Raw genomic sequence first — 25899 nt, forward strand, 5'->3', positions numbered from 1 at the left:
CCTTTGGCTCTCGCAACGAATTCTCTTTTATGGCATCAATCGTCTTAAAACGAGTTTCTCTCATTAGCAATTTTAGTCTTGGGAAAAGAAAAAAGTCAGACGGGGCCTGGTCTGGAGTATACGGTACTTGGCTGATGAGATTGGTCGAATTTTCGGCCAAAAACTCCGAAACAATCACTGCTGTGTGAGACGTCCTTTTATCGCGGTGTAAAATCCACATAATTGCCCTTCCACATTCTTTCAGTGTTTTTGGACCGAGGGGGACAGTGACGCGTTTCTTACCAAAAACATCTCAATGATTCAATTCAATTCAATTAATTTATTTTAAATATAACATATACATTACAAACATATATTCAATACGTACATATTATAAAAAAATACATGAAAGAGGCTCATGTCAAAGTAGTAGGAGAATCGTGCTTCGGAAAACCCCTTCGGATACATGGAACAGATCAATATCCAGAGCGATGTTGTTCGTTAGCCCTTCCAACAGGCATAACCATAGCCATAATTGGTCCTGTATATCGGAATATGAAACAATCTATGCTGACGCTGTCTTAGGTAATTATCAGGAGTATACAAACCAATGCTCATCATAATCTCAGAATTATCGATCATACCGCGCAACAATCGATAAAAATGTGAAGTCAAATACACATTCCTTCTAGTCTCTAAACTGTTGTAGCCGAGCATACCCTGGAGAAACTCGGTCGAGCAGAGCCGAGGATAATATCCGCACTCTCTCATGTAGAGATATCTCAGAAACTTCTTTTGGATTTTCTCTATCATAAGAGTTTTCTCTTCAGTTCACGTGGCCCCCAAATCATCGAGCCACTCTCGAGTCTACTTCGCACCGAGGAGTTGTAAACAGTTCTCAGTACGCGGGTATTTTCGAAAACCCTGGCAGTACGCAGAATTAGTTCATGATGAGATGCCCAACAACACAGCAAGCTCTCGGATTGGTACACATCGATTTTTGCTTTGCCGATTCGATATTTTCTTCGGCACTTGACGTTACTGGACGTCCAGTATGTTTATCATCATCTAAACATTCGCGAACCTATTTAAACCTCTTACAACATTCGTTTCTGACATACACGATTCTCCAAAGTCTATTCAACATTCCCAATGATTCGGCTAACGAAATTTCATAAGCAACACTAAATTTGAGGGACGCTCGTTGTGCCAATTTTTTATCAAACAGATGCTGACAGAACACTGAGCATCCGATCGCCGTCAAACTTTGACAGATTATCAAAAACAGTGCTTGCAAAAAAAAAACCGTTTGGATCAGCGTGAACACTTCAAATTGGAAATTCCCGTTTATTTTTTATCATATGGTACATGTACATAAATATTATTATTTAATATATTGTGTATTTCGATTGAGTGAGTACGTATCTAAGTACGATGGAACATTTTTTAAACTTTTGAATTTGGAAGGAGAGGGCTGTGAAACCGAGTCTACCGAACAAACTAACGAGGATTCGTCGAAAAGGGAGAAAGACGGTGAGTTGGCAAAATGACCCTAAGCGTGTTGGAGACTCCATATGTAAGTGTGTGAAAATCTCATGCATCCACTGTTCACACATATTATATTGTGACAAGATAAATAACAACTTAAAAATAGCGTTATGTATCTACCTTAATTTTATTTATTTATCGTGTGTGTATATGTTATAATTAATTATAAAATCCTCTTCGGGCCTGGCGTCGCATAGCATGAAACTTGTCAATTTTTTGCTCCAAAAATAATTCCCTGACATTATTTCTGATATTGACCCAAAACATCACATACCGTGGATTTGTAGGATTCGATGTTTGAGGAAGCATGTGGGCTCCTACCCAGAGTTAGAGGTGACAGAAGAAAACTATGTTGATCTTAGATGCGTGTTTATTACATGTCGTCTAAATAGAGTAACATAGAGAATAACTGTGTCGACGTTTGGCGTTAGAAACTATGCAATTCGGCTACACGCTGGAACTGAATAACTGGACTGACTTATACTTGACGTTATAACTTGACTGAAGCTGTTCAGACTGACTAACTAAAGATGCTAGCATTTTACTTCCTAGTTGGATCTTGAGGTAAAAAATGGCCGTGGGCTCGAAGAGGATAAATAGTAGAAAAATGTGATTAAACAAATAATATCCACTACTTACTTGGGTTGATTGTTATGTTCCACCCCTGACCTATTTCGAATTGCCTTATTTTTCGACGTAGCGGTTCAATTACAATGGCCGCACTTGTCGGTAATTACCGACCCGGTAAAAAATTCTTATAGATAAGTGTTCGTTGTGGACTTTTTACGACGTGATAAACATCTGTGATTGAGCACCTGGAGTTGTAGGCATTTCTTCCAGCGATGTTCCGACAGTTCTTTAGCTTCCTGGTAGAACATTCCGACCCCTGTACGACTCATCTACACAGCACATGATCTGATTGTAGTACAAACAATTATCCGCGCAAATGTTTCTCGGGTTTTGGAAATGGCCAGCAATCACTGGGGGCTAGATTAGGTGAATATTGGGGTACTTAATCAATTCAACCATTGATTTAACGCTTTGTGTGCTGGAGCATTGTCCTGATGAAACAGCACCTTGCAGCGTTTTGCAGTGGTCAACGCTCTGTTGTAACGAAACCGTTGCCGGTTTCAACTTGTCGCTCGGTCACAGCTGTTCTATCTATATTAGGCTTCATAATACATACGCATCAGCTAGACTGGTCAATTCGAACAAGGTCTAGGAGGGGACATATTAATCAACCCTCGTATTTGAACAATCACAAATGAAGATACAAAACCAAATATACGCACAAAAGTATGTACACGCAGAGAAGAACTTGCAAGAGGGTCAGCAATTCTCGGTTTCAAAGGTCTACGGTGTATGCTAGGAGAGCAATTCGCTGATGAATGTTGATAAATCGATAGTAGTGGTTTTTGGAAGGGACGAAAGTATGACTTAATCTGAGATTATTGTGAACGGGGAATATCCTGAAACAGGTAGAGTTTGTGTATGTTTACTACTGATAAAAGTACAAAGAAAGAAAAGTGAGCACTGGGAACTTGCGATCAGTGGACTAAAATCAATCTTGGCGAAAAAATGTTAAAAGGCAAAATAAGCCTTTCACAATTTGGAGTATGTGCGATCCATGCCTCATGTAAGGCTGAGACAAGCATTATCGACAAAAAAGAGTTCTGCCTTGGTTTTGACATGTAGATCGAAAGGCGCGTCGAAAGAACAGCTAAAAAGAATTTACGATGCTAATGTTGATGGATCCAGAAAACGAGGAAGACCTGTCAAAAGTCGTAATAATCACCTCCCATGCATGAGAGGATGTAGAGGATGCGAAGTCTGTATGCAAAAACAGAGTGATGTGGCGTTCTATTCTCTCCGGTGTATGCTAGGAGAGCTATTTGCAGATGAATGTTGATAAATCAAAAGTGATGGTTTTTGTATGTATGATGTATGAGAGCGAATTGGTGCTGATCGAAAGTAAGTCGAAAGTTATGGTATTTGAAAGGGGAAGTGAGGTTACTGACTGCATAATAAATGTAAACAACGAATGTTTCCAACAAGTAGAAGAATTTGTGTATCTATGAAATATGTTTACTAGATATCGAAATACAGAGAAAGGAGGGTGAGTACCGGGAACAGGGTGCTCTAAAATAAATGTTGGCAAAAAATGTTTGTCACAGGAGGCGAAATTAGTTGTTCGCAATGGAGTCCTATGCCAACCCTTATGTATGAAATTCGTCAAAATGCGATCTCTTTGTGGTCAAACTGTAGACACTTATGTCGAGATCTGTGCATTATGCAAGGCTGAGACAACCATTATCGATGAATTCAAGAAAGGAGTTCTGCGGTGGTTTGGGCTTGTAGAGTGAATGGACGGCGAAAGAACAGCTAAAAATATTCACGATGCTGAAACTGAGGAAGCCGAGAAGAGGTGGCATAAGGAAAAATTTTTGAAGATGTAAATTTCAAAAATGGGAGTCCGTGCATGAGATGCATGAATGAATGTACAGGTTGCGAGCCCCGTGCGGGGAAACTGCACGATGGTTTATTCCAAAGAATACTTACATTGCACAAAATATATGACGAACATCGAGTGCTTGGCCATAGTGGCGAGCGTTTGGCGGCGCAGCGCGGGTCGGTGAGTCAAACATATGGTTACGAGTGCAGTATCCGTAGTGACCGAGCGGGCGCGGCAAGACGCCGCGTACCGCGCCCGCGCCGTACCGCAAAACGCTCGCCACTATGGCCACTCGCTCAAAGCTACATCGTATTCCGAACGAAACAGCATGGATTTTTTGTGTTTTTTTTCAATACACCGTACGAAACTACAGTAAGCTACTCAAGCTACCAAAAAACTTTCAAAAAACATTTACAAGCTATCTTATACTGCTCTGAAAAGTCATCATCCTCAACACTCAGTAGGACGAAGAAGTGTCGGTAGACTGACACTACGATGGGGCAGCAAAGCTGGAAGGTGGCACCCGGAGACGGGACCGGATGGAGGCGTTTCTTGGAGGAAGCTCAGACCCACCAAGGGTTGTAGTGATGTGGAGAGATAGAAATGTGGCGCAACCGATGGGGTCTATATATTATTTTCACACTTTTTGTTAAGAAATCTAAAATTGAAAAGTTTTACATGTTTTACTTTACAATGATACTCTCACTTTTCCCAATATATTCAATTACCAACTCATTCCTACATGTTTGCATGCATTTACAACCCCTACCTCCAAATATAATACAAGTAGGTATGTGATGTGTTCAGAATTATAACGAACAAAGTCAGATGGACTATTTTAACATAATATTTGAATTTGTCATTCAAACTGATCGTATAATTTTATTAGAAACGATGCCTGTTGTGTGTTTTGTTTAAATGATTTTTCGTGTTACGCAATTTCGTTCAGGTATCGCTTAATGTATCCAGGCCGACGAAGAATACAGTTCTGTGTGGGAAATAGAACCAGATCCCAGGGTGGGCGTTTTCGACATGATGGCTGCTCTCAAGCAAGAATCCTGAATAAGAAAATAGATTGGAGATAAGTTTGCCTCGTTGTGTTGGCGCGTTCGCCGGCCATTCTTGAGGTGCTGGGTTTTATTCCTGGCAGAAGGATGTGAAATATTGTTTTTAAAGGTTGTTTAAACTGCAGTATTTCATTTTTTCTGAACTGGCACCTGAAGCGTAAGACTGATCACCTTACTTTCCGTGTAATAACATTGACCCTGATACGCTGCAGATGCAGTGCGATGCAGTGCCCTATACACCACTGGGTACGGATAGAGAAACAATGATTTAATGTCAATGTTACACGCTGAAAATTCCGACCTTTGGGTCTCAGTCGATTGGCCCCTTGTGCCTTTTTTCACGTTTTTTTTTTTTTTTTCATACATTTATATTATTTTTGTAGTACTCTTTATTGAGAACACTGCGCCGTATGTGCGTTAAAAAAAACAAAATTAAATTTAACGGGGTTTTATTGCATTAAAAAAAATAAAAAATAATTGTGTTTTTACACGAAAACTAAAAGAACGCTGACGAGGTGTCTTATTCTGGTTGTATTGTTACAGATATGGAGTACGGCGGGGGTGGCGGTCAGGGGCTGATAAAGGACCCCCGAGGAGGGCACAGGGGGATGCCCCCTCATCACCAGGTGCCAATCGATGTACTAATACTACTTGTCTCTTAACTATCGCTTCACCCCCATCTGTGTATAACCTTTATATTAACATGCCCTCTTATAATTATAAATATAAAATAACTCATCAATGTTTGGGTATGTCCAAATGCTTGCAGACTGGCTGGATTTCCTCCCAGAGTTATTTTATTTAAATTTATTCCAACAGAGAGGGAAAACATTTTTGAGAAGGCAATATGGAAGTCTAGGCATTTACAGGGCTTATGACCTGTCATTGGCTTATTAAAAAATTTTTTTTTTATTTTTTTTACAATTAACTTAAATGATAAAACAGAGTATTGAAAAAATAAAGCATAGTTACATAGCAATGAAATACATATTAATAGTAAACAAAAAATCCCAGAAAGGCATGGCCTGTTCGTGGGTATACGAGAAAATGTTAATTAATTTTTGCTCCCAAAATAAATAATGGACAGTTATAATATTTTTGTGTAACATAAGAAAGAAAAAATAAGATATTCTGTAAAAGATAATATGGTATTTTTTTTTATAGTAATTAAAAAAGGAAATAAAAAATATTTTTAAAAAACACAAAAATATTCCTTATTATTAAAGGGCAACAAAATAAATCATAGAAAAAAAGAGTTCGTATTTTTAGTTTGAATCCAGGATAGTGCATGTTTTTTAAAAGAAGGAAAATTTTGAAAGTTTGTAATCAATAAAATATCATCAGTAAAAAAAGAATTAAAATTTTTTCGGCCTATAAAATATGCATGTCTCTGTGCGAGCCTCGATTTACAATGTGGTATTTCTAACACACGATTCCTTCTTTGACTTGATCTATTTGAATGACTTGTAAATAAATTTTGGTTCTTAAATATATATTTTAAACATTGAAAACAATATATTTGTCTGAGGTCTAAAAGTTTAGCTTCTTGGAACAATTGGGAAGAGGGATAAGTACGATTTTTGTGAAGCATTATTTTTGATATAAATTTTTGAACAGTGGCCACTTTACATACTGTGTAACATACACCATTCTGCCCATGTTTGAACATCCGCATTTCCTCAACTCTTCCATCTGTTGACTTTCGTGAAGTAAAAGAGCCGAAACCTTTATCGCGTGGGTGAGATTCATCCGGCTGAACCAAATCACCTACTAGGCAACGCTTGAAAACAGTTTTCCAATTTGTTCACTTCTTCTTTTACCAGCCAATGACAGGTCATAAGCCCTGTAAATGTCTAGACTTCCATATTCCCGTCTCAGAAATGTTTTTCCCCTCTGTTGAAATAAATTTTAATAAAATAACTCACTCATGCCCATAAAATCACAAACATATGCCAACACACTCTTATGATAACAAACATGTACTGACATATGAGCCCATTGCAGGTGAAGTGAACCTACTTACAATATGGTCAAAGCTTTTTGATTATCTTTTTTAATAAACTGTTTATATATTTTTTTAAATCATGAATATTTTGTGCATTACAAAAGTTTTTTTTATTATACGAGTATAAGCAATCAGTTTACTTCAAATGTCAGTTAGTTCATATTCATAAAAACACAAAAATATGCTGACTCACTCATAAAATCGTAAATATAAAATGACCCACTCATATTCATAAAATCACAAAAACATTTACGGACAAACTCATGCAATCATAAATATAAAATAACTCACTCATTTTCATAAAATTGAAAATATATGTTTATTTAACTTTTTGTACATAATATTATTTGTACATTGGCCGGCTTATTGCCAAATGGCAATTTCTTACCAATAAAATAAAAGTTTTATTTTTATAGTTCAAGTTACAGAACATATTCAATAGAAAAAGATTAAAAAGCTAAAGATATATAAAAATAGAAATAAACGTATTTGTTTATAAATTACCTTAAATCAAAACTATTACTCAATGGGAAAAAGGAAAAAAGAGGAAAGAGGAAAAAGGGAAGGAGGAGATATTAAGGAAGAGAAAGGAGATGTTTCTTCAGACGTGATTTAAACAGAGATAATGTAGTAACATCTTTGATGGTGGATGGGAGATGATTCCACAGTCGAGCCGCATGGACACTATATGAGTTAGAGAAGAAAGAGGAATTGTGGATGCTTACAGCAAAGCTAATAAAAAAAGCTTATATTTTTTAATGATTTACCACAAATCAGGTATTACGATGTGAATACCGATTGAATCAATTAAAAAAATCAACACTCGTAAAATCTTAAATATACTTGTTGCTCCAAATAGTTATATCAGCCACTCAATTCGACGACTTCTTCTTGCGGTGCCTTGTCAGGTCCCCCCGACGTTGGCGATCACTACAGCGAAAGTATCTCGGTCCTGCGCTACTCCGCAGCCAGGACAACTGCTTGTTGGACGTACTCGCTGTAGTGATTCCTGGGAAAAGATGACCAGAGTGGTTTCCCGTTGCCTTCTCTAGTGGATTTTTCTGTCGGGGTTACCTTACCTCAACTGTTTGGTTCTGGTTTGGATGCGCCAGAAACTCGCCTTTCATCCTCTCGTTATCTGCTGTGATCACACCGTCATGAGTGTGATCCTTATAGATATAGTTTTAAGTTGCCAGAATTTCACTCGTCCATGCGCTCTGTAGCTGCAAGACGTGCTGGGATATTTATTTATTGTACAGCGCCCTTGAGGTGATTTTCACAAAAACGGCGCCATATAAATTATCCAAATATATAAATATAAATAACCGTGACGGGTTTTCAAAAATAACAAATAAATAAATTTTTGGTAGAGCGCTGTACCTCGTACCCCTAATCCGGGATCCACGCAACTGCCACATCGATCGGATCATAAATGCAATATTTTAATATTAAATTTTTTTCAACCGTAGTGAACGTTGTGTCTGTGTTTCAGGAGATGTTCCAGGGGCCGCACCACGGCGCTGGTGGCGCTCCCCCTCCTCCTCCCCCCCACCACCACGGCTGTGTGATGATGGTGTACGGACTGGACCCGGCGACGGCCAACACCGACCGCCTGTTCAACCTAGTTTGTCTGTACGGAAACGTCGCCAGGGTGCGTATTTACAACTCATGTTTTACGTATCATTCACACCCGTTCAGAGTTCACCGAAATCGGTGCATCTCGATCATTTAGAGGATATTTAAATATTGGTTTTCTGTCACTCTCTCTTAAATTTGTGTTATGATTATATTTTTTCCCATCAAACCAGTACCAGTACCAGTAAAATACTGCATTGTAAAATCACCTTTATGAGTATTTCACGTCGACTTTCTTAGAAATCGCACGCGAGACATGAACGTAAGTTGATTAGTCTTACGCTTCAGTTGCCAGTCCAGGATCAATGAAATGTTTCAGCTTAAACAGCCTTTAAAATAACAACGTTTTACATCCGTATACTGTTCTGTGAAGAATTTAAATTTGAGTAAACATTTATATACAGTCCACAACATTCTATCTGTTTTCAGCGTACAAAGCCTGAAAGGTAATGAGCTGAACAAACATTTTTTTTGGTCCTTCGAGCCGGATAATATCAATTATTTCCTAAAATTCATTACCGATTCCTATTACAGTCTTATAATATGAAGTTTTCATTGTTGTTCATTTTTTTTTCCACCGGTGACGCGCAAATTCAAATAACATTCGAAAATAATTCGATTCGTAATTCGTTTAGTAGGTAGGTAGGTACCTACACAGCATTTCTAGTTTATGTGTTTTATAAAATAAATAAAAGTTCACATTGCTTATTTGTTTTTTTTTTACGTTTTAATACTTACATTTAATTGCTATCGAAGAAATACGTTTTTTTATTATTTAAAACGTGTTTATATCAGAGGTGGTATTTTTTTTTTTACTGTTGTTTTAAAAAGTTATTCTTCCAGAACAGCAAAACAGCCAAAACAATTCACAAAAAATAAACTGTTACTTGGTAAATTAACAGTTAAACAGTAACAGTTATTTTTCGGAAACAGCTGTAACAGCCTCATAAGTAGCAGGAAGGTTGAAAACCGCTGCTCTGGTGTCATAATCCAGGGAGAAAATACGAGAATACGTTGGTATGAAGAAACGTCAGACCGCATATTCTCTGTTCTCATTTCCTCATTTGAAAATTTCCTTACTTCCTTAATGGAGTTTTTGACGCTCAGAAGACAAAATGGTTGCTTTCTCTATAAAATTTTTGAGTTAAAGGAAATCGCCCAGTTTGGGCTTGGAATTTTAATTTTGAAATATGTGTTCATCTTTTCAGATAAAATTCCTTAAGACTAAGGAAGGCACGGCGATGGTACAGATGGGAGACGCTCTCTCCGTAGAGCGGTGTGTTCAGAACTTGAACAACGTCACGGTGAACGAACACACCATGACCCTGGCGTAAGTCTACCTTCGAATACATCATATTTGTTTATAATATTTATATGAAAAATGCCATTATCAACAGAGTACGGCTTAAATACCGTATTAGCCCGAATTATTTAAAGTTGAAGTCAAATGTGATAATATTTTAAATCTAATAGCTGAAAACATAAAAAAACCATTCACTCGTGCTTGCAGCGCGAGCGAAAGAACCGCCCCTAACAAAATCCGGAGACCTACTAACTAACTGGCATCTGGCAGTATCGAGAGTGAGACGTAAAAAGATGTTTTAACCAATATGTAAATTTATAAACGAGGAATACCGGATATCTTAATCCATAGTTTACTATATTTATGGTGATATTAAAGTTATTTGATGCATTGTGTACTAGCTACACATCACCGGGAAGGGAGAGTTTTAAAGAAAGTCAGAATAAACAATAAATTTTTTTAGAAAACCATTTTATTTTATTTTTTTATTTTTTTATTTATTTTTTTTTTTAATTTTATTTGGGATTTTTACAGCTATAACATTAACAAAATAAGTAGAAAAATCTTAGCAATGCTAAAGCCAATTTTAAAAATCCACTGTAAATATAATGACACATGATATATAAGAAAAGAAGTTTAGTAATTGTATTTGTGTGACGTTTGTATTCATGTGTATGTGAATGTGTGTATGCGTGAATGAATGAGGGAGAGGATACATGTGCGTGTGGGAATGAATGAGGGAGAGGGTGCGTGTGTGTGGGTGCGTAAGTATAAAAAATAATTATTTAAAACTTGTATTGTATTAAAAATGGTACAATAAAGAGCTTAGTAAAAAGTTAGAAACCTTTTTGTTAAAATTCAAATCAAGAAATGATGTAAATTGTTTTTTTTTTTAAGTATGTTAAATTTCAAAACCGTATTCTGAAAAAAAAAGCATTTTATATTAAAATTTAACTGATACACATCGAATGAATAATGTATTTTGTTAATATTTTAATTTTTCCTTTGTTAAATATATGTATGTTGTGTTATATTCGAGGCTTGGTTGTATTCGGGCTAATGTGATATTTAGTGTTGATATAAGAACAATCAACTTATCAGAGAGTATGGACGCTCATAAGTTGACATTTGACTTCTCTTGATTTACCCAAATATTAAAATATTGGTGGTCAGTTTTACCGAGTTGTAAATAACTCACTATTAAAAAATTGGAATAGAGTTGTGGTAGAGTGGGGTTCGAACCTCGGGCCTGATGAATTGCGAGTCCCGACACTAGGCCACGGGACCATAGCTCGGTTCTTTATTTTCTACACGAAATTAACAAATATACGATAAACTTAGTCATTTTTCCCAATTTTTTTTACGACATAATTTTTTTTTTACAGCTTCTCAAAGCAGACATTCCTGTCAGAGGTGATCAATCCGTATCCCCTGGCCGACAAGAGTCCCTCCTTCAAGGAGTACATGGGCAACAAGAACAATAGGTTCTTGACCCCTGCCTCCATACACAAGAATAGAATACAGCCGCCGTCAAAGGTGAGGGACAGTTGTTATTAATTGTATTTTATTTGTATTTATTTTGTTTAGTTTGTTAATTAATCAAAATTTACACACTAGTATAATTCATCATCCTCAGTTTATTTTGGAGTACCACAAGGGTCAAACTTTGGTCCACTCCTCTTTACCATCTTTATAAATGATATCGCGAAAGTCATCAACTCGTGATTTATTTTATTTGCTGATGATTTGAAATTATTCCTTGAGATAGAAAATCCAGTTGAGTGCTTGCGCCTTCAGTCTGATATAAATATTATCCTAGAATGGAGTGGTGTACCACTAATTATTACTAATTGGAGTATCAATTCAGTGCCATATGCACCATTAGGTGCGGAAAGTGAATGATGATGATGATGATGAAAAATGGAGTACTATCAATAATATGACCTTGCACTGAAGATGTTGGGTTTTACTCTCCGAACTGGCAAGGTTTTCGAGAATCCCAGTAAACTCAGAATTCTGTATAACCGTTGATTGGGCCAGGTTTGAGAGTACGTCGGTGATATGGAGTCCGCAGAGAGTTTTTTTTCAGGTAGGCGATGCGTCTCAATACTGGGTTTAATTTTTTTAAAACCGAATCACCATGTTTGGCGAATATTGTGTTTTAAAAAAAAAAAACAGTCCTTAAAGAAACTAGGACTATCGATAAAATTGTTCAAAATTTTGACGGGAAAGGCAGATCAGAAATGCTTCTGCATTTAATTAGCAAAGTTAAACTGTAAAAGGAAGAATAGTCTTCATACGTGTAAACGATAAGCGGACTGTATAGTGTAAATAACGAATATCAGTCGATTTTGTACAAAGTTGGACTATTTGAATTAAGGAAAGGAGCACCGGAATGGACCTACCGTTGATGCGATGTTTTCAATATTGGCGCTCTTGATGATGAAAGTTCACTGCGAATTATTGTACAATTTATAACAATTTTCGCGATGCGCCACACTACCAGAATTCCTATGCAATGTGATGTAATGTCAACATTTTGTTTATTTTGTTCCAAATCCAAATTTTCTACTTTTGTAAATCTTCTAGCTTGATGTACCTAACGGTAAGTACCATATATATAGGCTAAGGGAAGGATTTAAATAAAGGTAATCGGCCAGGAAAAATATCGATGAATGCTGTTTTATAAAAAACTAAAATTTTATTTAATGCTGTTATTAGTTCGATGATTTTCTTTGACTTATGTGTTATTTTTCTCTTGCAGATTATTCACTTTTTCAATACCCCTCCAGATGTGAGTGAAGAACAGCTGAGGCAGGTATTTGCAGACTACAACGTCACACCGCCGCTACAGATCTCCAAATTCCCTCTTAAGAGCGAAAGGTAATTTACTTATACAAGATGTTTGGTAGAAAGTGGAACAAAAAAAATTGTTCATAGAGAGGAGGCCATTTGGAACAATTTTTTCTGCAGTGGCCTGTCCCCAAATGTTACCATTTTATTTCTGCGATTTTCTAAAATGTTGTTGTTATTATTTTCCCAGATTTTAATTTTGTGCCTTAAATAAAAAAAATAAATCTAAGGCTTATATCAGCTTCAAATAATACCCTGCTGGAAAGAAAGTTTTTCTTGGAATTGAGGTGGAATGGGGACGTGAAGCTTCCAGTTGTGACCCCGTAAATTGGTGTTGGGATTTACGTAAATCCCCTTTTTACGTTTTTCAAGGGAGCAAGAAACATAAATTGTAAAACTGAGGAAAACACTAAAGTGAGGAAATGAAAAATGTATTGAATAAATAGGAATTATATAAAAATAAAATTAATTTGCCACACTATAGTGTGAATGTACTCCCAGAAAAGTTGTAAAAGCGGTACTTGGGGATTATTAATTGTATTTTTTTTACTGTTTTCAAGGATTTCCATAAAAAAAAATGTATTTTGTATTTTTTCAAACAACATAATGTAATCTGTTTTTTTTTATTTGATTTAAAAACAGCATGTTAACATTATTTTATGTGCAAATTAAAAATTACGAAAATAAAATGTTGAATTTGCATAAAATAACGTACAATATTTTTTCCCCTATATGTTGGGAAATTTAATTTATACAGTATCACTTTTTTTCTATGGCATCACTAATACAACTGTCATATAGATCGCTGCAAAATTGTTTCACACTTTTATGACAAATTTAAATATTTACATTGTTACATTTTGAACATCGCAATCGAAAATCTTTATTGTTCCTAAGTGTTTGTCAACTGCGTATCATGATTTGTAACAAGTCAATATGACTTTTTTGTTCAAATGAAAACTAATACTAACCCTAAAGGAAGACACTTAAACTAAAAGGGCAATTACACTGCACCTGCTTTGAATTTAGGTTAAGACAATAATTTATCCTTTATTAGTTGTTTACCTGTTTTTATTCTTCAGTCGCGTAGCACACGCGGTGGCGCGCGGACCGCGGCACCATTTTACGACGTAATTTTGGCGTTTTTGACACATCATATGAATTCCGAAAAATTTTAAATGTCAAATTGGGGTGGTGAAAAATGTTAATGGGGGGGAATATTTGTATGAGAATGTATGAAGAAAAATGGGTCCTGGAACATTTCGGTGTTAAAAGCGGGAAAACGTAAAATTGAGGAACGTAAAAACGAGGTATCTGTAGGGTCCATAGTCCATAGTCGATGACACACACTTAAATTGTTAAATTAGTTCACCTAAAAGAGACTAATGACCGACGATGCAATGTCATAATTTTCAATCGAATCCTATACATTCGTAAAATGCAACTCTTGAGTATTTCACATGAAATCGGAGGGCATCGCCCTGCAGTATATTCACATCATCCCTACTATGAAGAAATGAACTACAAAGGAACATCGTCTATAAAGAGACCACAGGACGCAGCCAAAGTCAGTCAGTCAGTTCAGTTCACGTCAGACCGGCTCGACGACATCACACAGTTCCAGCATGTAGTTCAAGTGCAGTTTCTTCGACTCCTTATCGACGTAACACTCGTCCGACATAATTAATTATTTATTCATCATGTAATAAATAAACATCAAACAGTAACCTCGTGTCTTCTCTGTCAATCTCTAACTGGGGTAGGAACTCCAACCAAACCCTCAACAACATTATCCTACATATCTTATAAGTTTCTATCAAGTCCCCTCATGTAACAAAACGTTCATAGTAAGCTGTTATGAGGAAGTTTAGTGGTTTTTTCAAATCGTATTATAGACGCTATGAAGATTCGTAATTTTAAAATTACTCAGCTGTGACATCGCAAGTTCTCGTCGGAGAGTTCTGCTGATTGGCGAGTTGGTTTTCCGCTAACCGGAAATCTATCACAACTCTCTATCATTGGTTTATTCAGAAGAACTTGTGACTTAGTTTATTTTTATTAAAATCATTTTTATTGATTTTTCAAACATTTTTGAGAAACTTCGACATGCAATTAAATGATATAATTTTTACCGCACGTGAGAAAAACATTTTTTATTTCCAATTTTGCTTAGCACTGAAATTCGTTCCTTCTGAATAGGGAAATGACAGTGGTGATATTATGATTTTGCATTATTTCTAGGTCTTCGTCCGGTCTGATGGAGTTCTCTAGTATCTCACAAGCCGTTATGGCCATCATGGCGTGCAACCACGCTACCATTATGCACCCAGGTTTGTCGACAAATTTTATCTCTTTTGGGAAACTGTACAAAACGAATACATATATATTTTTTAATGTATTTAAAACTTGTATGCATATTTACAAAATGTATCGCCAATAATATTAGTATTGTCAAATGACACAAAAGATTTTTAAATATTTTTTTATTAATCTTCTTGAATTAAACTGCTAAAATCTTAACAGAGGAAGAGGAAGCGAGATCTGTATGCAAAGATAGAGTAATGTGGTGTTCTATCTATCCCCTCTGCCTACCCTTACGGAGAAATGGTTTGTTTGTTTTGGAAAATGAATTATTAAACAGTATGTCTATGTTTTTTTTTCAAATATCTGAACATCAGAATATTCCGTCTAGCTTGTGGTAACACGATGTTACATCACCGTGCGCATAGGATTTTTTTAGCATAGTCTTTTAACAGTTTAAGAAATATTTTTTTGATGTTTTAATATGCAATAATATGAAGTCACATTTGATAATATAAAAAAAATATTTAAAAAACCACTGACCTTCCTCATTCTTTTCTCCTTGTGTTTTTCTGCGCCCAGGTGCCAAGTTCCCGTTCCTGATGAAGCTGTGCTTCTCCTCCGCGCGCAGCATCGGCCCCCACGGGGGCTCCGGCCGCCGCTCCCCGGGCAAGGAGCGCCCCGACGGCTGCAAGGAGGAGCAAAACGACGCCGACTTCTGAGCCCATTCCGCAGCCACGCCCACCAGCCGCGAGACGTCGCCTCACGCGCCGCCTGTCGCTTGAATTGTATCGTTTATTATTGTGTCGACAGAGAAACCCGTGTCTGAGAAGAAATGTTACTTACCACTTCAAATGTATTATGTTGATCAAGTCGATCGAGCTAATCCAGTCGATCAAACCCGTGTTTGAGAGAGACATCGCGCGATTTGCCGCCGTGTAATCGGTCACTCTTTCACTTTAAATGTATCTTTTTATATTGTGTTTATCGGAAACCCCGTGTCTGAGAAAAATGTTACGTACCACTTGAAAATTATTATACTAATCAGTCGGTCAAACCAATATTTGAGAGAAACAGAACATGATTTACCCATAATGGGTTTATCGCTTATGAGGCGTGTTAAAACAAAGACAGCATATCCCACCTTTTATCGTTTTGACTTCTTTGCAATGTTTTTTATTAATTTCTGCAGACCGCAAGGATACTATATTATTTTAGTTAAAAATGAGGAAACTAAGTGGTTTTTAAAATTCTTTTATTTGTTAAAAGACTTTTGAACTACGCCAAAAAAATCTTTTCAATTTTCACATATCGTATCATCGGCACTATGATTTTTTAAAGTCTTGTATTTCTGAAATAACTCCGCGTGTGACGTCAAAGGTTCTTTTCTGCTTATACTCGATGTTGTACTCCATTGACGCCAAGGAAACCGGGAACCTTCCATAACTCTCTTATCATTCGTTGATTTAAATGAACCAGTGACGTCGTTCAAAGTAGTTTGTTCTTCTTACAATATTTTTTTCGTACATTTTCAGGAAACTTTGCCGTACAATTTAATGCTCCAATTTTTACGGCGCCCAAGAAAACATTTTTGTATCTAATTTCCCGTAGGGCTGAAGTTCCTCATTCAATGTTTTTTTTTTTTATTCCAAGTAAGTTGGATTCGTTCCGACGTTTCGTCCACCATTGCCAGAGCCATCTTCAGGGTTCACTGTCTCTTTTGTAGAAAAAATGTTATGTACCAGTAACCGTGAAAATCTACACAGAAGTTATATTTCATTGCGATTAATCAGTAAATAACTGACATATTATTAATATTCATAGATGTGTTTGATTTTTTTTTTTTAAACGCAAATAATACTGCCATTCTTTTAGTGGAATAAAATTCTGTCAAAAATGTGATTATACTTCTATTTATGTTTTGAAACCTTTGCGGTTGTCAATAGTATTTTTATTTTTCTATTCATCGCTGTATCTAATTCATTTCAGACCAATTGTGGAGACTGCGGTCTTTATTTTAACACGCCTCAAATGTATCTTTTAATCCATACCTGAGACGAACGTCTCTTGATTAATATATCTTGATTAATAATCCATACCTGAGACGAACGTCTCTTGATTAATATATCTGCGTTTAGTGGGTGTATCACTTAAGATGTATCGTTTTAAATTGTGTTGATCAAAAACGCATGTCTGAACAAATGACAGTGTATAACTTGAAATATATTGTTTTATACTGTGTTGATCAAATAACTCTTAGCCGAGACGATCGTCGCTCGGATTTTCCGCTGTTTCGTGGGTTCATCACTTTAAATGTACAATTTTATGTTGTGTTGATCAAAAGACCCGCGTCTGAGACGAATGTCGCTGGATTTACCGCGATGTGTATCGTTATTATTTTCTATATTTGTGATCAAAAAACCCAGGTCTGAGACAGATGTCATGAAATCATTAATTCTTGAAATATCTCATACTTTACTTGCAATGTCAAAAAAATCACAAACTTACAAAAACTAAAAAAAATACTTCACATATTTTTGCATGCATTTAATCATTTATTTTTAATAAACGATGCTAAATCTGTCGACAGTTTGTCAATTTTTTTAATTCTCAAAAAAAATCTTATTATTTCTATCGATGACATGAGAATCATTTATAAATTTATCTGAATGTTTTAATTTGATTGATCAAAGTTCGTTATATATACATATATACTTAAATCAAATTAACTATACAAAAAAGCAAAAATCACAAAAAAAAATGTACAGAAATAGTTTTTTCGCATGTTTGCGTGTTTTTTCGCACGTCATTAAAACAAAATTTCATTTTAGAAATTTCGCACACTGAATATATTTTGAATCACGCGTTCGATCGCCGATCTCGAAATGCAAGATTGCATTTCTTTGAAAGATCTTGACGGTGTGTCCTCTTTTTGTTCTTCTTCAACATGTCTGCGTGTCTCAATATTATAAGCGACGGCTGATAGCGAAAACGCATACGAAGAAATGAATAAATGTAACTGCAATTATTATTACGGAAGAAGTAATATTGATTAAAATCAAAATTGACCAATTTTTTGATGAGAAGTCGTCGGCTAAACTCGCTTCTGTTATTATTGTAAAAATACATACTATATATACATATATATGCTATGTATAAATATCTTATTTAAGACAATTCCTAGTTTGTAAATTTTTGTATTTTGAATTGAGAAAGACTATCTTGACATGCATTGCTCGAGAGAAATCATGAATGTTTTTTTTTGTTGTTCTGTTTAATTGTCTATTAGATGCGATGCTGTGAATATACACACCCCGTGTCTCAGGGCCAGACCGTCAAACTTCAGGAGAACATTCCTCGTGGCAAGCTTTAAAAAAATCATAATAAAAATTTTCCAAAGTCAATTTTAGAAAAAATTAAATTATGATCTCATTTCTCGGGCTAGCAAACCCCTACTCTCCCCGACAAAAAAAAATGCGATGAAAACGTATTTGACTAACGAAGCGATACGCAGCAGGCGCGGACAAGGGAAGCGGCTGGGTCGGAGAGGTGTAGGGGTTTGTGGAGGGACTGCTTGTCTGATAAATTTAGGATTTACTACATTTTGAGTATTTTTTTTTTTTAAAATGACTTTTTGGAAAAATTTGAATTAGGATTTTTTATAAAGCTTACCAGGAGGAATGTTCCTCTGAAGTTTCGCGGTCTGGCCCTGAAACACCGTGTATATGCAACTGTAACCTATTCGTTTAAATAGGTTTTTTTTTCACTTGGGCAAATGATTTTTTCCTGTAAATATGCAACCGTTACTTATCGGTTAGAGTAAATTTGCAACAATCAGTATTTGTATTTTTGGGTAAATATGCAACAGATATTTGCTTTGAGTAAATATGCAACTGTTAAATCTTCACTTAGATAAATGCGCAAATTTTATTTATTTTTTCGGATAACTAACACGCAACTTTAATTGTTTATTTGTGTAAAATGAATATGCAATTATTTCTTGTCTATTTTGTGTAAATACGCAACTATTACTTATTTACACGCCAGTAACTTAATTATCTTTATATATATAATCATTCTTTACGTGTGATCTCACCCAAGTCCTCCTAAACGGCTTAACCGATTTACGTGCAGTTTTCAGCGAAATGTAGATCTTTGCGCTGCGCGTGTTAGTAAATATTAAAATTTTCAATTGAATGTGTAAAAAAAAACGTTAGAAGCATAAATCTTTTTTTCATCGACTTACTAGGGTTGAAGCATACACAAAAAAATGGAAGGATGCTGTTTATTTGTGTTTAAAAAAAGTTTGTTTTTGAATGTTTACAAACAACATTCACTTTTTATGGATCCCAATCAGACTCTTTCCTTACATTCCTTATAATTTCTTCCCATTCATTTTTTCTTACTGGATTTTTGGTAATACTAAAAAATTATTAACCGACATTTGATATATTTTTGAAAATCGCATTCATAAACAAAGTGCACCCCTGTTGATGAGAGGAGCCGATTTTGACATTTGCAAATATAATTCTGTATTTGAAAATTAATTATTTTTAGTTTTGGAATTCAATCATAAACAAGTACCTAGGTACCTACTTGTCAATGAAAAGTATTTTTCCAAGCCAATGTTCAGGCAGGACAACGTCCATCGGGTCTGCTACTTTTGGATAAATATGCATTTTTTTCTGTTTCCTTTGGTTAATATGCTTTTTTAATCTGTTAACTTGGATAAATATGCAACATTCTTCTGTCTTTTGAGTCAACACACACCTATTAATTGTCGATTCATGTGAAATGAACATTCAATTGTTTCTTGTCTATTTTGGTGAATACGCAACCGTTACTTATTTACACGTCTGTAACTTGTATATTTTGGGTAAATATGCAATTTTAATCTGTTTATTTAGGTAATTATGCCATTTTAATCAATTAACTTGGATAAATACGCAACTGAAAGTTTTCAAAAACTTGAAATGTGTAAATATGACGAAAAAAAACTTGATTTTTGGATATTTAAATAATCGCTTTTTCATTTCGCATTTCATAATAAAGCAATATAGTGCCCTGATTCAGAGCCAGAACCTGCCACAGGTTTAGTCGGCACAAAGAAACAGACACTCGCTCACAAGGGAGGGAGAATTACACGCTCGTATTAATTTACGAACGTGTATATCTCCGCCCCTTTTCAGTAAGTGACGGGGCACTAAATCCCATTAGATCTGACGCTGCCCAAATTTTACTGACTGCCTTAAAATGTAATATGAAAAAAATATTCACTTATGAAAAAAGCACCAGAAAACGTCATGTTTTAAATCTAAATTTCATAAGTAATCCAAAATTAATATGTAATCATATGATTTGTGCCAGTGACTGATAATAATATTCACAGCATCAATTAAATGGATAATGTTTTATGTATTGTTTTTTTTTTAATGATTATTATTATTTAGTATGTTATTCATTCTGTCTAGGAATGCAAACTCCTATGCACTATGATTAGGAATTAATTTTAATAGCAGCTATTGTAATCATTTAAAAAATCATTTGTAATTATCAGAATCAGCGGAGTCATTCATTAATGTATACGTTTTTATTCCAAAGTCGCTTGAAATGTACGTCTTAATTTAAAAAATCTTTCTTCTAACTCAGAGCAGTGTTCAATAAGATTTCTTTTAAGTTGAAGTTTAAAAAAGAGCATTCGATTCAAGTGAAGATTTAGTAAGCCCTTTCTCACATAATCTAACAAACGCCATGCACATTTAGTCAACATTGTACAATAATTCGCAAACAATGTGAGGATGCTATTATTATGGATAACTTATGCGAGTAAAACGATTTATTGTGCCTCATATGCAACGGATTTATTTAAATGATTCAGTGCTTGGCCATAGTAGCGAGTGTTTTGTGAAGCGCGCGGGCGCGGTGAACTCAAACATATGGTAACAAGTGTAGTGTCCATAGTGACCGGGTGGGCGCTACAAGGCGCGGCGTACCGCTCCCAAGCACTTAGAGAACAGGTGGGTTTTAAGTTTCTTTCGAAACATCACTCTTACAGTTTCGCACCTTTGAGTATCCAATGCAATCGGGCCTGCTACCGAAAATGCGCGTTCACCAAATTTAGTGCACTGGGCGCGTACAGGTATAGTAACTTTTGCTTTCGCCGCAGATGTAGCTGATCTAAGCGTAAGACGTCTGTCAGCTAGTTCATCTATGGTGGTATTCTGAATCTTTTCTGTCCCCTAGGGAGTAGTTAATTTGTAGATTTTTATTTTTTGCATGCACCTAAACTTTGCTTCATTTATGCCCACTTTGATGATTAAATGTCAAACAAATACAAACACATGAAACTTAATATGTATATTTTCATTTAGACCATTATTGCGACTTTAAGCATTGCCAAAAACACTTAATCATTCCTTTCCGCACCTAATGGTGCATAGGGCACTGCATTTGTACACCAATCGCAGCGTATCTTGATCATTTTTGTTACATGAAGGTAAGATGATCAGTCTTACGCTTCAGGTACCAGTCCAGGGACTATGAAATATTTTTAGTGGAAAAACACCCCATTAAATAAATATTTCATATTAACCATGTCGGGAATCGAACCCCAGACCTCTTGCATGGTAAGCAAACCGGCTGACCATTACACCACAAGGCCGACAAAAGTTAGGTTAAATTGACCAAACCATATTAGTTTTTTTCCATTTTTTCAACAATTTTAGACATCATTTGACGTTTAATCTTCAGTGTCGCCATTTTATGGAGTAAAGTGTCGTCGTAATAAAAAAATAAAAATATCCAAATCGATCATTCTCTAGGGGGTAGAGAAGATTTAGAATACCACCCCTGGAATGCAACGTTCCCTTACATATTCCGGAGCAGAGTTCTGCATTGACATATATAATTATCTTTGGTGCCACGTAGCCAGTGTAATTTCTGAAGCACCGGAGTGACATGACTGAACTTAGAAAGTAAGTCTCGCTGTGGTGTTTCATACAGCCTGAATACCACCATCTCCTCATGCACGCACCCCGATTATTTCCACTTATGACATGTCCGTCTTCAAGTATTTGTTGGATTCGATCGCGCCGTGTCTTTCTCGGTCTCGGTTGTAAAGAGAGAGGGTAAAATTTTCGATTAAGAGCAAATTTACAATTTATCGTAAGCGCATGTTTGCAAACAAATTGACTCAACGTTTATAAGTTTTTTCGTCTCCTTGTTTATGCACTATGGAGTTTCAAGTATTTGATTTGATATGTTTTAAAGAACCAATTGTCATGTAATTTTTACGAATGCATCAATATTTTCAGAACGTTTGACTTATTTATTAATATTATTTTTATCACGACAGACTTAAAAATTCTCGGTTACGTTTGTCCTTCTGCATGTTTAAAATGTAATGTAGTTTGGGGCGAAAAATGGTAATTTTAAAAGACTTTTTGAAAGAAATTTTTCGCCTTTAGTAAAAATTGTATGATTTAGTTATCCAATGTCTTTGTTAGTTTTAAATAGATTCTCACAAAAGACAGGTTTTCTAGCGTAAGTTTTAATTTAATTTCTCTAGTTTCTTAAGCTTTCGTATCATTGGATGATTTACGAGTTATTCTTTTGTTTAAACAATCGAATCGGCATTTAAAAATGAAGTAAAAAAATATTATTTTGATGATTATCACCTCAAGGACGCTGTACGTTGAACATCACAACACATCTTGCAGCTACAGAGCGTATAGACTATTGAAATTCAGTTCTAAGTTATAAATTAAAGTATGTAAACAAATTTGATGATGAATTTAAATTAATGATGAAATCTAGTTTGTAATTCGGCGTTTGGGATTCTAACAAATAATGCCTTCACCCAAAACGCAGTCAAGCGCTTTGTAACAAAATTCAATCGAAGCATACGAAACTAATCTTTATTCGCATTTATTTGAAATAAATTTTCCATTGAAAGGCAATTTATCTTTTCTTGTCACAATACACAGCTAAACGTTTTGTAAGAAAATTAATTCAATACTTGAAACATGCGAAACTTATCTTTACTCGCATTGATTTGAAATTAGTTTTAAAAAGCAATTAGTCATTTTTATCGCCGATTCGATTATTAGTTTTTACGTAGTTAATGTTTATGATTTGTTTTCCGTTTTAAACTACTTTTTATTTGTATTTTTCAAGTCGAGCAAATATGATTTGCTCGACTTAGTTTGGATATTTCTTTTTTTAAAAAACTACACTTCCTTCGAAGTATTTGGCCATATTGAAGTAATTTTTTCTTTAAGTAGATAAAATCAAAACTACTTTTCTTCATGTTTTCCCCGTAGATTTAATCATAATTTGTATTTTCTTAAATATTCCTAAAGGTATACTTACTTTTTCGTCGTTAGATCTAGTTTTGTAATTTATGTAGTAATTTTTGTTCCACTGCGTAACGCGGTCTTTTCATTTTAATTTGTGTTTAATTCTTATTATTACGAATAAATAATGTTCCAATTATTTTTGTTTTTTTATTATTTTCTTTTGTTTCATGTACTAGGTATATCCAGAAATTAAGTTCCGTTTGACAGTTAAACCTTTCCGAGTCTAAACATGAAAAAAATCTGTCGAGTCCCGAGGTGGTCACCAGGAATACCCCAGCTAAAATGCTTTAAATACGACTTTAAAAATAGATAAATTTATGTCATTATGATTGTCGTGGTAGTCTTTATAAAACGGTTTCATAATATTTCGAGTTTTCTGTGAAACTTATTTATTTAAAAAAAATGCTTAATGACATTGCTTTCTTCTCGCTGCTACACGTTGAATAACACTGATATAAAGTCACGCAATCCGTTATTGGGGAGTTGAGAGGCGGACTGCATGTAAAATCTAGCGCACGAAATCAGGATTTTTGTAGTTATTGCTGGAAATAAACTACCAAATTATTGCAAACTGACCAACGTATCGAAGATTATTAAACTGTAGTGCAAATGAATTCTAATGTTTGCTGTTTGCTTGAGGGAAAAGCCTGGGGAACCCTAGATACCTCCGTAGACCTGGAAGGGTGAAAGAAATCAAGAACCTACATAAAAAAAATGTGGAAAAATCTTCAGATCTTAAACTGTTTTTTTTTTTAAATAACTCCCACCATTTTGTAGGAACTTTTAATAGTGCGTCATAAGCTGTTGTATTCCCTCTTTATAAAAGGGACACCCACTTTCGTCGTCGTGCACATTATCACGACCTGCATTGAATTGTCTCACCCGTCTCCTTACCATTGAATCACATATTCAAATTCCAAATAATGTAAAATATAACATAAAATATTTAAACCGTTGTTTTAGGACAACGTATAATACTCTCCAACAGCAAGAGTATTTGCCTCTTAAACATAGTTTTTTTTTTTTTTTTTGCACCACAACAGACCAGGAGGCCTAATTACAGTGGTGAATTACATCACAGAGCACCCAGGCTTGAGAAAAATCACATTTTAATTTTTGTGTTCTCACCGGGAATCGAACCCTGAACCTTCCGTGCGTGAGTCAAGCGTCTTGACCACTACACCACGGAGGCCGCCGTTTCATTGATGTGAAAGACGTCGACCTCCAACGTGATCATGTTCAGCTGCCTGACTGCTCTTCCAATCGGCATAACCAGAGGCAGGTTGGCTGTGGAAACTGGGAGGTAAAGCAGTCTGGGCTGACGCTGTTGGAGATAACTGAGAAATCCTTGGCCTGGATCCTATATACTCCAGGCGCAAGAGATCACTTTGTAGATTCTTGTAAATGATTAATCTATTTATACAATCTTATATTATTTCCTTTTAACAATGACGTGTGACTGGCAAGGAAGCTAGAAGTCGAATGATTCCGTGATCCGAACGCTTGGTTGTTATAGCCTCTGTGTTCCGCGATACACAGACACTACACTAACCATCAGGATAAAATTAATACTCTCTAAAATGGCTTGAGTAATTTCTCTATAAAACCTCATATCAATCTGAAAAATTGGGTCAGTGTGAGCCCATCCCTTCTAAGTTGCAAACTGTTGGTCTCAAGCATGCCCGGGAGGACAGCGGTGGGATAGCGCCCCGGATAACTTGTTCTCCTCACACCTCTCAGATCTGTTGATGAATGTGGACTGGTTTGATGTTCTTCTAAGACAGACCGCGGGATTTTCAATTTAATTTGGCATTTTAAACAAGCACCACGAAGCGTACACAACAGTCAGCTAACTCGTAATGGCACCGACTTCTCAGTAGGTCAGGGTAAGTACCACGCATGCGCGTAACTACAATTGCAGCGCTGCGATGGCGAGAAACACAATCGGAGCGTACTTTCTGGATATACCTCATATTTTTAAGTTATATTATTGCACATTTTCCATTTCAAAAATTTAAATGGATGGATCTTTCAAAATGAAGTATCGATGGTGGAAAGGGGAAAGTAACATAACGACATGTAGCAATTGTACGGAAGAGCCAGAACAGTGTTCCCAATTCGCCCGGACACAGCACCACAACCCGGTTCAAATTCAGTACTTTATGCACCATTAGATGAAGTAAGAAACTAATCAATTAGTTTGGATGAATAATTCAAATTTAAACAAAAATACTCTGTTTTTAACCACTAATTATTGATTTAATTACCCATCGGTTTTGGAGCTGCACATTGTCGACGGCAATCCATCATCGCATAGCTCAAATTTAACCACTTTTGTTTTTAAAATATTTATACTATTATAAATTAAGGAGCCTCATTTAAAAGAATAATTCATTATT

At 35.6% G+C, this 25899-nt stretch overlaps 1 protein-coding gene across 8 annotated transcripts in view; it reads left to right on the forward strand.

The window, feature by feature from the left end:
- The window catches only part of sm (heterogeneous nuclear ribonucleoprotein L), a 117614-nt gene extending 99879 nt beyond the window's left edge, over positions 1-17735 (forward strand). For 3 of the 8 annotated variants that reach the window (XM_088243208.1, XM_088243210.1, XM_088243213.1), the window contains 7 exons: positions 5590-5684; positions 8544-8702; positions 9895-10016; positions 11375-11525; positions 12754-12872; positions 15084-15172; positions 15726-17735. In XM_088243208.1, coding sequence (XP_088099334.1) covers positions 5590-5684; positions 8544-8702; positions 9895-10016; positions 11375-11525; positions 12754-12872; positions 15084-15172; positions 15726-15865 — 875 coding nt within the window. In that variant the 3' untranslated portion in view covers positions 15866-17735. Of the gene's footprint in view, positions 1-1446; positions 1513-5589; positions 5685-8543; positions 8703-9894; positions 10017-11374; positions 11526-12753; positions 12873-15083; positions 15173-15725 lie in introns of all 8 variants that reach the window. The other 5 variants (XM_088243206.1, XM_088243209.1, XM_088243212.1 and 2 more) reach the window with 3 other exon arrangements.
- Positions 17736-25899: the final 8164 nt, after the last annotated feature.

This window comes from Micrasema longulum, unplaced genomic scaffold, assembly GCF_059751315.1.
Source record: "Micrasema longulum isolate JH-2025_06_02 unplaced genomic scaffold, ASM5975131v1 h1tg000196l, whole genome shotgun sequence".
In the NCBI taxonomy this organism is placed as follows: Eukaryota; Metazoa; Arthropoda; class Insecta; order Trichoptera; family Brachycentridae; genus Micrasema; species Micrasema longulum.